The following is a 13,916-nucleotide window of genomic DNA, read 5'->3' as shown; positions in this document are numbered from 1 at the left end:
ACCTAGACACAGAACCAGTGAGGGATGACCTGACCAAGGAAGCCGCTTCACCTTCTCTACTACTAAAAAGAACGATTGGGAGACAAAAAAAATTGGTGTGACCCTAACCTCCCCCTGCGGTGGCTCTGCCCTGCGATGTATTGCATCCGTCCAATCAAAGCAGTCCTCCGTGCGATCCCAGCGGCTCCCTCCCCATCGCACGGCACCCGCCCATCCCTGCGATCCCGCCCCCTCCCCCGTCGCACGGCATCCCCGTGCGCGACGGCATCCCCGCGATCCCATCGCGCAGCCCTCCCCCGCAAACCGTCGCGCTGCCCTCCCCCACGATACCATCGCGCTGCCCGCCGCCGTCCTCGTCGCCGCCGCCACCACCGATCCGGGAGAGCGCTGCTCGCCAGCATCCTCGTAGCCGGCGCCGCCGCCAGCGATCCGGGCAAGCGCCGGCGTGTCCACACCGACCAACACCTGGCCTACTAGCCGAACCGCTTCTGCTTCAGTGGAGAAGCCATTCGGCCGCGACTCGGATTCCAAAAGGGAGCTTGCTCGGTCCTTGAAGAGGTACTTGGCCGAGCAGTAGATATTCACGTAGCCTTAGTTAGATGACAGGAACGGGATTAGCAATTTCAATTCAGTTGGCATATTCTCTTCTCTTTGATCGCTGCGATGCATTGTACGAGTTCGGCAGAAAACAGAGGCACCGGTTTAACCGATGCATGAGCATCGGTGCATCCGATGGTTGTCGGAAGATCCGACACCGTGGCATCCGTGCAAATCTGAGCACATCTGGAGATCAAGTGAAGAAAGAGTGAAGCACCGGTTGAACCGACGAGGCCAAGTTAAGCATCGGTGCATTCAACATACTATGTTCCAGAGATGATGTCAAGCATGCAGCAGCCAAGTCTTCCGCACCGGAAGATCCGACGGCCACCGGAGTAATGCGTCGGTGCAATGACGTCAGCAAGGTGTAACAGCTATATGAAGGACAAGTGTCACCGGAAGTTCTGACGCCCTAGCATCGGTTCATCCGATGGTCCCTGAAGTTGCTGCAGCGTGTCAGAGAGGCCACTTCAGACCGCAGAGTGACCGGAAGAACCAATGCCCTATACATCGGAAGTTCCGATGCCTACGCAGAAAACTGGCCAATGGCTAGTAACGGCTCTCTTGAGTGGGTAGCCTATATATACGCCTCACCCCGGCTATTTTGAGTTTGCTGGAGTTGCTGGACATCCCACACACACACCCAAGAATACCTCCAAGCCATCCAAGAGCATAGTGATCATATCCTTAGGTTTTAGCACTAGCTTTGTGAAGTGTGAGTGCTAGATTAGCTCCTGAGTGAGTGAACAAGCAAGGTTGTGATCCTTGTGGCTGGTTCTAAAGTGAACCACTCTTGTATCTCGGTGCGCCGGCCCCTTGGAGCATTGGTGGCTCGCCGGCAAGTTAACGACCCTCCGGCTTGGTGTGGAGCGGCGTCGACGACATTATGCAGGGGGGCGGAGACCCCTCCTTCGTGGGCAAGCTCCCTTAGTGAAGATCGGGATCAAGGTGACCGTGATTGTGTTCACGAGAGAGATTTGATTGCCGGGAAGCGATACTCTTCGTGTGTGCTTCAACAACGTGGATGTAGGGGCGCCTTTGTGGCAATCCGAACCACGGGATAAATCCTCATGTCGAGAGTTTGCTTTCTCTCATCCCTCTCTTTAAGCTTCCGCATTTCATATTACAACTTGTGTGCTTTTACCTTCTTAGTGTAATATCTTACTAGGATTGGCTATAGGTTGCAAAACTCTTTTGGGATGAGGGTTTTACACTAAGGTGAACCATAATTGCATATCTAGATTGCTTGGTTTAGTTTAAGTTTTGTGCAAACTAGTTGGAGCCATAGGTTAAAGTTTTTAAGAGTGCCTAATTCACCCTCTCCCCCTCTTAGACTAGAGCACCCGATCGCTTTCGGCACCACATGAAGTGAAGTAGTATTTCCTACTGAATGTTCTTGCTCCTGCAGGATTGGCCATTATTTGGGCAAGGACCTGGTTGAGAACCTCTCGGTCCTCCGTTTCTCCAACCTCATCTTCGAGGAACTACATCCTGAACGTGCAGCTCATCTTCTCTGAAGACTACGACACCGAGGGTTGAGGCGGGTCTACAGTGCCCCCTTCTTGCTTCTCATCTCTACTCTATCTACTACTAAAATGAACGATTGGGAGAAAAAAATTTGGTGTGACCCTAACCTCACCCTGCGGTGGCTCTGCCCTGCGATGTATTGCATCTGTCTGATCAAAGAAGTCCTCCGTGCGATCCCAGTGGCTCCCTCCCCATCGCACGGCACCGCCCATCCCTGCGATCCCGCCCCCTCCCCCGTCGCACGGCATCCCCACGCGCGACGGCATCCCCGCGATCCCATCGCGCAGCCCTCCCCCGCAAACCGTCGCGCTGCCCTCCCCCGCGATCCCATCGCGCTGCCCGCCGCAGTCCTCGTCGCCGCCACCACCACCGATCCGAGCGAGCGCTGCTCGCCAGCATCTTCGTAGCTGCCGCCACCACCACCGATCCGGGCGAGCGCTGCTTGCCAGCATCCTCGTAGCCGGTGCCACCGCCAGCGATCCGAGCAAGCGCCGGCGTGTCCACACCGACCAACACCTGGCCTACTAGCCACACCGCGTCTGCTTCAGTGGAGAAGCCATTCGGCCGCGACTCGGATTCCAAAAGGGAGCTCGCTCGGTCCTTGAAGAGGTACTTGGCCAAGCAGCGGATATTCAGGTAGCCTTAGTTACATGACAGGAACGGGATTAGCAATTTCAATTCAGATGGCATATTCTCTTCTCTTGTGAGCGCACCACATGAAGTGAAGTAGTATTTCCTACTGAATGTTCTTGCTCCTGCAGGATTGGCCATTATTTGGGCAAGGACCTGGTTGAGAAACTCTCAGTCCTCCGTTTCTCACACCTCATCTTCGAGGAACTACATCCTGAACGTGCAGCTCATCTTCTCTGAAGACTACGACACCGAGAGTTGAGGCGGGTCTGTAGTGCCCCCTTCTTGCTTCTCATCTCTACACTCTACTACTAAAAAGAATGATTGGGAGAAAAAAAATTGGTGTGACCCTAACCTCACCCTGTGGTGGCTCTGCCCTGCGATGTATTGCATCCGTCCGATCAAAGCAGTCTTCCGTGCGATCCCAGTGGCTCCCTCCCCATCGCACGACACCCGCCCATCCCTGCGATCCCGCCCCCTCCCCAGTCGCATGGCATCCCCGCGCGCGATGGGATCCCCGCGATCCCATCGCGTAGCCCTCCCCCGCAAACCATCGCACTGCCCTCCCCCGCGATCCCATCGCGCTGCCCGCCGCCGTCCTCGTCGCCGCGGCCAACACTGATCCGGGCGAGCGCTGCTCGCCAGCATCCTCGTAGCTGCCGCCTCCACCACCGATATGACCAAGCGCTGCTCGCCAGCATCCTCGTAGTAGGCGCCGCCGCCTGCGATCCGGGCAAGCGCCGGCGCGCCGAACAACACCTGGCTTGCTAGCCGCACCGCGTCTGCTTCAGTGGAGAAGCCATTCGGCCGCGACTCGGATCCAAAGGGGAACTCGCTCGGTCCTTGAAGAGGTACTTGGCTGAGCAGAAGATATTCAGGTAGCCTAAGTTACATGACAAGAACGGGATTAGCAATTTCAATTCAGATGGCATATTCTCTTCTCTTGTGAGCGCACCACATGAAGTGAAGTAGTATTTCCTACTGAATGTTCTTGCTCCTGCAGGATTGGCCATTATTTGGGCAAGGACATAGTTGAGAACCTCTCGGTCCTCCGTTTCTCCAACCTCATCTTCGAGGAACTACATCCTGAACGTGCAGCTCATCTTCTCTATAGACTACGACACCGAGGGTTGAGGCGGGTCTGCAGTGCCCCTTTCTTGGTTCTCATCTCTACTCTATCTACTACTAAAAAGAATGATTGGGAGAAAAAAATTGGTGTGACCCTAACCTCACCCTGCGGTGGCTCTGCCCTGCGATGTATTGCATCCGTCCGATCAAAGCAGTCCACGGTGCGATCCCAGCGGCTCCCTCCCCATCGCACTACACCCGCCCATCCCTGCGATCCTGCCCCCTCCCCCATCGCACGGCATCCCCGCGATCCCATCGCGTAGCCCTCCCCTGCAAACCATCGCGCTGCCCTCCCCCGGGATCCCATCGCGCTGCCCGCCGCCGTCCTCGTCGCCGCCGCCACCACAGATCCGTGCGAGTGCTGCTCGCCAGCATCCTCGTAGCCGGCGCCGCCGCTAGCGATCCGGGCGAGCGCTGCTCACCAGCATCCTCGTAGCCGGTGCCGCCGCGAGCGATCTAGGCAAGCGCCGGCGCGTCCACGCCGAACAACACCTGGCCTGCTAGCCGCACCGCCTCTACTTTAGTGGAGAAGCCATTCAGCCGCGACTCGGATTCCAAAGGGGAGCTCGCTCGGTCCTTGAAGAGGTACTTGGCCGAGCAGCAGATATTCAGGTAGCCTTAGTTACATGATAGGAACGGGATTAGCAATTTCAATTCAGATGGCATATTCTCTTCTCTTGTGAGCGCACCACATGAAGTGAAGTAGTATTTCCTACTGAATATTCTTGCTCTTGCAGGTTTGGCCATTATTTGGGTAACGACCTGGTTGAGAATCTCTCAGTCCTCCGTTTCTCCAACCTCATCTTCGAGGAACTACATCCTGAACGTGCAGCTCATCTTCTCTGAAGACTACGACACCGAGGGTTGAGGCGGGTCTGCAGTTCCCCCTTCTTGCTTCTCATCTCTACACTCTACTACTAAAAGGAACGATTGGGAGAAAAAAAAATTTGGTGTGACCCTAACCTCACCCTGCGGTGGCTCTGCCCTGTGATGTATTGCATCCGTCCGATCAAAGCAGTCCTCCGTGCGATCCCAGTGGCTCCTTCCCCATCGCACGGCACCCGCCCCTGCGATCCAGCCCCCTCCCTTGTCGCACGTCATCCCCGCGAGTGATGGCATCCCAGCGATCCCATCGCGCAGCCCTCCCCCGCAAACCGTCGTGCTGCCCTCCCCCGCGATCCCATCGCGCCGCCCGCCGTCGTCCTCGTCGCCGCAGCAACCACCGATCCGGGCGAGCGCTGCTCGCCAGCATCCTCGTAGCCGCCGCCGCCAGCGATTCGAGCAAGCGCCGGCGCGTCCACGCCGAACAACACCTGGCCTGCTAGCCGCACCGCGTCTGCTTCAGTGGAGAAGCCATTCGGCCACGACTCGGATTCCAAAGGGGAGCTCGCTCGGTCCTTGAAGAGGTATTTGGCCGAGAAGCTGATATTCATGTAGCCTTAGTTACATGACAGGAACGGGATTAGCAATTTCAATTCAGATGGCATATTCTCTTCTCTTGTGAGCGCACCACATGAAGTGAAGTAATATTTCCTACTGAATGTTCTTGCTCCTGTAGGATTGGCCATTATTTGGGCAAGGACCTGGTTGAGAACCTCTCAGTCCTCCGTTTCTCCAACCTCATCTTCGAGGAACTACATCCTGAACGTGCAGCTCATCTTCTCTGAACGTGCAGCTCATCTTCTCTGAAGACTACGACACCGACGGTTGAGGCGGGTCTGCAGTGCCCCCTTCTTGCTTCTCATCTCAACTACTAAAAAGAACGATTGGCATGCTGCGCCGAACAACACCTGGCCTGCCCTACGATCCGTCGCCCTCGCCAGCGCGGCTGGAAGCCCTAGCTCAGGTAATCATGAATGGCGACTCTATTGCAAAGCAGGTACTTTGGTTCATGATGAAAAGATGGACATTGCGCAGCACCAGCTATCTGAACTGAAATAGCTGCAGTTGCCGTGCGATTGGGTGATCGAACGATGTTGCAGAATATAAAATTGCTTATCCGCACATGAATCTGTCCTTTTAATTTCTTATTAGTGGTCAAGATAATTACACGTCTGAAATTAGTTTTCCTAACTGAGGGTGTAACCAATGCAGATACGTAATTGGTCAGCACTGAGTATTTTTCTATACAACAATGGCGCACTCAGGAAGAATACCCTTTGCTGATATATCAAACGCTATTGGTATAGGTGACTTGTATTTCTATGATTGTGTTTTCCATGCTTTGTGCAATGTCGGTGTCCCGTGACTTATGGTTGCTCTTGCAGATACTAAAGACACTTCCAATACGACTCTAGTTGCCCTTGACCAAATAGAACGAATGGGAGAAATAAAATTAGTGTGACCCTAACCTCACCCTGCGGTGGCTCTGCCCTGCGATGTATTGCATCCGTCCGATCAATGCAGTCCTTCGTGCGATCCCAGAGGCTCCCTCCCCATCGCACGGCACCCTCCCATCCCTGCGATCCCGCCCCCTCCCCCGTCGCACGGCATCCCCGTGCGCGACGGCATCCCCGCGATCCCATCGCGCAGCCCTCCCTCGCAAACCGTCGCGCTGCCCTCCCCCGCGATCCCATCGCGCAGCCCGCTGCCGTCCTCGTCGCCGCGGCCAGCACCGATCTGGGTGAGCGCTGCTCGCCAGCATCCTCATAGCCGCCGCCGCCACCACCGATCCGGGCGAGCGCTGCTCGCCAGCATCCTCGTAGCCGGCGCCGGCGCCAGTGATTCGGGCAAGCGCCGGCGTGTCCACGCCGAACAACACCTAGCCTGTTAGCCGCACCGCGTCTGCTTCAGTGGAGAAGCCATTCGGCCACGACTCTGATAACAAAGGGGAGCTCGCTCGGTCCTTGAAGAGGTACTTGGCCGAGCAGCAGATATTCAGGTAGCCTTAGTTACATGATAGGAACGGGATTAGCAATTTCAATTCAGATGGCATATTCTCTTCTCTTGTGAGCGCACCACATGAAGTGAAGTAGTATTTCCTACTGAATGTTCTTGCTCCTGCAGGATTGGCCATTATTTGGGCAAGGACCTGGTTGAGAACCTCTCAGTCCTCCATTTCTCCAACCTCATCTTCGAGGAACTACATCCTGAACGTGCAGCTCATCTTCTCTGAAGACTACGACACCGAGAGTTGAGGCGGGTCTGCAGTGCCCCCTTCTTGCTTCTCATCTCTAATACTAAAAAGAACGATTGGCCTGCTGCGCCGAACAACACCTGGACTGCCCTATGATCCATCGCCCTCGCCGACGCGGCTGGAAGCCCTAGCTCAGGTAATCATGAATGGCAACTCTACTGCAAAGCAGGTACTTTGGTTCATGATGAAAAGATGGCCATTGCGCAGCACCAGCTGTCTGAACTGAAATAGCTGCAGTTGTCGTGCAATTGGGTGATCGAACGATGTTGCAGAATATAAAATTGCTTATCCTCACATGAATCTGTCCTTTTAATTTCTTATTAGTGGTCAAGATAATTACACATCTGAAATTAGTTTTCCTAACTGAGGGTGTAACTATTGCAGATACTAAAGACACTTCCAATATGACTCCAGTTGCCCTTGACCAAATAGAACGGAAGAGGCAACGAGAAAGGGAGCGGTATGCTGGGATGTCTGCTGAACAAAAAGAAGAAAAGAACAAGAAGCGCCGAGAAGCACGTTTGATGAAGAAAAACATACAAGCCCAATGTAATGAAAACAAGTATCCAGGCGTACAAGATGAAATATTGGCAACAGGTCTCCCTTCATACATCGATCTATTATGCAATCCTTTATATGACTGTCACTGATTCATTAATTAGAGGTTAACTCAATTACATACAACCTCAAGGTGTAGAAACAGATGTAAGTCCATCGACGACTAATGAAACTGCTGATTGGCTTCATCGCAATGACTCCTATGCCCAAGAATTCAGCCGGTCGATAGATGTGCCAGGTAGTGTTTTGGTTGTTCGAGTAATTATTAGGCAAATGTGTTGGACATTCGTTTGGGGTCATGTTGCAATTATATAGGGTTCATATGCTTGTCGTTTTGTGCACATGCAGAAGGGTATCAGGGCACGCATACCACACTTGGAGACATTACAGTCAATACTACCAGCGCAAATCATATTTTAGGTACATTTGCTATAGCTGGTCCATATGTTGATATGCTACAAGTTGATTACCTTTTCAAGAATTTATTGAATTTTTTTGCCTATACAGATGTCTACCAGGGTACTATTGATAATATGGGCGAAGATGATAGCATTCCCAGCAAGGACCCCAGTACAGGTGCATGATATTATAGCTTGTTAATGTTATACTTGGTATAGACGACTATAAGCATGTATTTAAGTCAAGTATAATTACATTTTATAGTTGTCGCCCATAGCACAGAACAACATTGGTAATACTATATTTGTAATTTTATTGTTTACTATGCAACAGGTGAAACTCATCGAGTTTGTCCTAAGGAACGCCGATGTGAGAGGGCTAGAGCCCAGAGGGACACAATGACTGCCGAGAAGAGGAAACTAATTAATAAGCGTCGTCGAGACGTGTACCATGCCAAAAAAGCGAATAGGCCCCAGTTGTCTGCAGAACAGAAGAAGGCTAATGTTAAGGGGTTGAAAAGAGAATATAAACGTGGACTGAAAGAATTCAAAGCCAACAACTTACACCCCGATTCTATAGCTATGGCAAACCCTCAATTTGTGCCCAAACTTATAATTCCAACCCCCATAGAACTTTTGACCAGTGTGAGTGAATTGGTTATTCCGAAATTCAGCGGATCACCTGTTTACATCCCACCGATAGTTGAACAGACACTAGACGATCAGGGCATGGAGTCTGGGGTTGGACACTGTCTACCTAGGCGTTGTGTGGTTGCCGTTGAGAGAAATGCACTCCGAAATCAAAGAAATAAGGAGTTCCATGCAACCATTGGCAAAAATCGCAGTTTTACGTATGATACGGACAAGTGTGGCGATCAGCTGTCAACAGAATCCTGTGAGGGTAATTACTGCCCCACATCAAAGATTAAATTTATAAAGAATAGTTGTATGTTAAATCATTAATTTAATATGCATACTGATTTTTATTTCAGAAGAACAACACGGCCACCAGGATCATATGGAGCGAGTTAAGACTCAAGAGCATGAAGAAATCGATATTGGTAAAATGAAAAAAAAAACCTCCAAGGAAAATTTTTGCTACTCCCTCTAATTGTGTTGACTAAATAAACTCCTTTCTCTTCAGGTGGATCTGCTCCTAAGGCCAGTAGCTGGATGGCATCACAGTCACAGCCAATCTGCACCAATCGTGATGGTAAAAAGATCATCGTAATATCCTGTACTCATGATCACTAAGTTGACAAATTGATGGTACCTTTAATTTTGATTTCAAGGTTTAGGTGGCGCCCGACTGCAAAATGACCCTGAGTTGCAGACACAATATCCTATGGTCGAGGATGGTACTTTCCCTACATTTCATTAACAACTTTAATCAATTTGATGTTGCATTCTTGTCAACTTAATGATCGTACTATTGAAATAGATGGGGATGAGAATGTTATTTTCGAGGAGGATGATGAAGAAGATGAGGGTTACCTTTTTGCCGGACAAGGTATTGGCAAAACACAATTCTTGCGATTGGAAAAAAATGTTAAATTCTACTAGAATGGAATGTTAATGGCATTTAATATATGTACAGATGGTGAATCCGACGATGATGGCGATCTTACTTCATGTGGAGATGATGCCGATGTGTCGGATGTAATTGATCCCTTCGGCAAAGTGTTTGAAAATGTACCATCTGAGACGCATAAGCTTGAGCCAGTTGCTAATTGTGAACACTGCAATGCAAAGAAATTTCAGTTCGAGCCCCCTGGATTTTGTTGCCGCAGTGGGAAGATACATCTACCAACCCCTGACACACCACCTGAACTCATGAGGCTTTGGTCAAGCTCAGATGCTGATGCTAGACACTTCCGCTCAAATATTAGATTCTTTAATGGTCATTTCTCATTCACATCCCTGTATTGCCACCTAGATCGTATGACAACCAACATGCGAAATGGGGGAGTTTATACATTTCGTGCACATGGACAGATGTACCATAATGTTCGGTCATTTGGTAAGGAAGAAGGCATTGAACCTAAACACATTGAATTGTACTTCTATGATGATGATCCTTCTCTTGAGCACCGATACCGTAGGTGTCGTGAAGAATGCTTGATAAAGGATAAGGAGGTTATAGAAAGATTAGTTGGGATACTACAAGGCAACCCATACTCCGAACATCTGAGGTCTATGGGTCACGTTGAAAATGTAGAGGACTACCATGTTGCATTGAATCTTGACCAACAGTTAGATCAAAGAACATATAATGTGCCTCTCACATCGGAGGTTGCTGCTGTTTGGATTGAGGGTAGTGAACTCCTAGGCCAGTTCAAACATAGTGTTCTCCTGCAAGGGAAGGATAGGTCTGTGCATGGGATTCGTTCATACCACGCATGTTATGATGCATTATCATATCCACTTTTCTTTCCCAGAGGGGAGCTCGGTTGGCATAGTTGCATTCCGAAGGTTGGTGTGACTGTGCAAGAGGCCAAGGCTGCCCGTGCAAACCGAAAGGCTCGCGCTGAAAGTGATGGCGGTGATGGTGAAGGTATAGTTCGGGGATTATAAATAAATAATTATAGTTTTTATTACACACTACTTCTTGTTCTATATTTCTTTATGGTAATAGTAGCTTCACAAATGTGTAGGTGGGCCCGGCAATTTATGTGTGTCAGTACGTGACTATTACTGCTACAGATTCCAGATGTGTCCCGGTATATTTAACCTAGTATTTTTTGGTAAGCGGCTATTCCAGCAGTTTGATGTGGACACATACATGAAGATAGAAAGTTCATGCTTAGATTACATAAGGAATAATCAGCAGGAGTTGAGGGCTGATTTATACCAAGGTCTCGTTGATAGTTTGCATGCAGGTGAGGGTCGAGCAGATTCCGTTGGGAAATGGACAGTGTTGTCCACGACATTCATAGGAGGTCCTCGGGACATGAGGCGTCGGTATATGGATGCTATGGCATTGGTGCGGAAGTATGGGAAACCAGATATCTTCCTCACAATGACGTGCAATCCAAATTGGAATGAGATCAAACAAGACCTTTTGCCTGGCCAAATTGCACAAGATCGCCCTGATCTTGTAACTAGGATTTTCAGGGCAAAACTTGAGGTGCTGAAGAAGAAATTGATGGGGAATGATATCCTTGGTAAGGTTCGGGCTTATGTATATGTTGTGGAGTTTCAAAAGAGGGGGTTGCCACATGCTCACTTCTTGCTGATCATGAAACGGAAGTACAAGCTTACATGTCCTGAGCAATATGATCTTCTTATCTCTGTAGAACTTCCAAACAAGAAAAAGTTTCCTGAGTTATACAAGATGGTCACCAAGAACATGATGCATGGCCCGTGCGGGGTGCTAAACCCGTTTTGTCCTTGCACTAAGGGACGCACATCTTGTAAGAATCGCTATCCACAGGCCTTCTGCGAGTCCACATCTCAGGGAAAAGACTCTTACCCCGTATATAGGTGACGTAATGATGAATGTAAGGAAATTGTTAGAGGTCGTGAGCTAGACAATAGATGGGTAGTCCCATACAACCCTTATCTGCTATGCATGTTCAATTGCCATATTAATGTTGAAGCTTGTGGAAGCATTAAATCTGTTAAATACTTATTCAAATACAGTTACAAGGGTCATGATCGGGCATCTATTGCTGTTAGAGAAGGTGATAATGCTGATGGCAATGGTAATGTTGATGAGATAAAGCAATTTAGGGATGCTCGGTGGGTGACGCCTCCAGAAGCAATGTGGAGGATATATGGTTTCAACCTAAGCCAAAACCACCCACCTATGAAACAACTGCAGCTTCATCTACCTGATATGCATATGGTGTCATTCCATCAGCATTCTAATATACAAAATATAGTAAATCATCCTGGTGTGGAAGAGTCAATGCTCACAGCATATTTTGCTCAAAATAGGGTCGACGAATTTGCACGTGGGATATTGTATCATGATTTTCCAGAATTCTATACTTGGCACCCCAATGGTAAATTTTGGAAGCGAAGGGTATATGAGGGACGCAAGCAAGCTGGTAGAATTGTCTCCGCACACCAGGCCGAGGGAGAACGCTATTACCTCCGCGTTCTACTTAACCATGTTGCTGGAGCTACCTCATTCGACCATCTTAAAATGGTTGATGGTGTCGTGCAAGCTACATTCCGTGAGCCAGCCAAAAGAAGAGGTCTAATTGAAGAAGATAATACATTAGATGAGTGCCTTACGGAAGCTTCTACGTTCCAAATGCCTTCTTCACTACGGAGGCTATTTGCAACTATTTTGGTATTTTGTGAACCAAGTGATGTGTTTGAACTTTGGAAGAAACACTTGGATGCATTATCAGAGGACTATTGACGAAACAGTCCATCACCCGATATAGCCACACAAATGGTACTTATTGATATTAGAAATATGTTACAGTCAATGGGGAAGGACATTAAGACATTTCCTCTTTCGGAGATTGATGAGATGTATGATGATGCTAATGGTATTCCTCGTGAAATTTTTGAGATGTCAGCACACACATGAACATTAGCACCCGTATCAAGCCACCAACTCGTGGATTGAAAAACTGAAAGAACTGTAGGTAAATTACCGTACCCATCTCCAGTGTTGCTTATGGTCACCATGTTGACATCCTTGGACTCATTTGCTTTCTTGGCCCTGCGGTCTGCCCGATTTGGGCACTCCTTGGAGAAGTGTCCAAGCTTACCACATGCATAGCACTTTTCCAAAGCCTTGTTCTTCTTCTTCTTGAAGGTAGTGGTCTTGTTAGGCTTGTTGTTCCCTTTGTTCTTGCCATGTGGGAACTTTTGGACCAGGTTGGCGCTGGACTGGCCTTGATCTCCTTTCTCAGGCACATCCTTCTTCCGAGCCTTCTCCTCAACATCAAGAGTCGCTATCAGATTTTTCAACTGATATCTCCTGTCTCTTGTGTTTCAGAGTTGTGGAGAAGTTCCTCCACTGGGAAGGCAACTTTGCAATAATGCATCCAGCCACAAACTTGTCAGGAATAGGACACTTAAGGAGATCAAGATCCTTGACAATGCACTGCACCTCATGCGCCTATTCTACCACAGAATGGTTATTCACCATCCTGTAGTCATGGAAACTCTCCATGAGGTACAGTTCATTACCCGCATCTGTTGCATCATACTTAGCAACTAGAGCATCCCACGGCGTCTTCGCCTCTGTCTCATCAATGTACACATGGACTAATCCGTCTGACAGATTGCTAATGATACATCCGACAAAGAGATTATTAGCCTCATCGTACTTCTTCTGCTCTTCAGCAGTAAGTACGCCCTTAGGCTTGTCAAGTCTCATGTCCCAGATGAGCATAGCAGTAAACCAGAGGCGAACCTTGGACTTCCAGATCTTAAAGTTCACGCCAGTAAACTTTTCTGCCCTCAGTGACTTAGCGAAACTAGCCATTGTTAAATCAACAGATTGCCTATAATAAGGTTTTTGGATTGTTGGAGAAATAGACAACTGTAAGTTTAAATTCCGAACTAGATTTATCATGACAAGAATTAAACCTAGCATGCATGACTCTAACATACTAGACAATACGTATATGTTATCGCCATAAATTAACAGGATTAATTTATGGGCCGAAAGCAAGATGGGCTTAAAGCAAAAGATTGAAGAAGGCTTGTAAATCGGCTTCTGCGTGAGCATTTGGGCCACATGGGCCATGTATCCTTAGATTTAGTTTAAGATTAGAGATAGAGTCTAATCGGGACAAGATTAGCTTAGATTGTTTCCCAAGTCTCCGGACTATAAATATGTACCCTATGTTATTCATGAAAGAAGAGTGTCATCACGTCTCGCAAACAACAACTCTCGGCGCATCGCCACCCCTAATCCTAGGGTTTCATCCAAGTAAGCGCCATGCTGCCCTGATCGCTTCTCGCGATCAGGG

The 13,916-nt window shown here is 49.0% G+C and overlaps 1 protein-coding gene across 1 annotated transcript; it reads left to right on the top strand.

Annotated features, from left to right (window-relative positions):
- Positions 1 to 5,711: 5,711 nt before the first annotated feature.
- LOC120700934 lies at positions 5,712 to 12,015 on the top strand. The gene is made up of 11 exons (XM_039985130.1): positions 5,712 to 5,728; positions 7,403 to 7,615; positions 7,710 to 7,814; positions 7,925 to 7,996; positions 8,084 to 8,152; positions 8,309 to 8,875; positions 8,967 to 9,035; positions 9,119 to 9,187; positions 9,267 to 9,332; positions 9,416 to 9,484; positions 9,572 to 12,015. Exons 2-11 carry the CDS (start codon positions 7,423 to 7,425, stop codon positions 10,546 to 10,548), a joined length of 2,256 nt encoding a protein of 751 aa, XP_039841064.1. The 5' UTR covers positions 5,712 to 5,728; positions 7,403 to 7,422; the 3' UTR covers positions 10,549 to 12,015.
- Positions 12,016 to 13,916: the final 1,901 nt, after the last annotated feature.

The sequence above is a fragment of the Panicum virgatum genome, chromosome 1K (assembly GCF_016808335.1).
Source record: "Panicum virgatum strain AP13 chromosome 1K, P.virgatum_v5, whole genome shotgun sequence".
In the NCBI taxonomy this organism is placed as follows: Eukaryota; Viridiplantae; Streptophyta; class Magnoliopsida; order Poales; family Poaceae; genus Panicum; species Panicum virgatum.
Note: the sequence above shows the minus strand (reverse complement) of the source record. Positions and strands in the feature narration are given on the sequence as shown.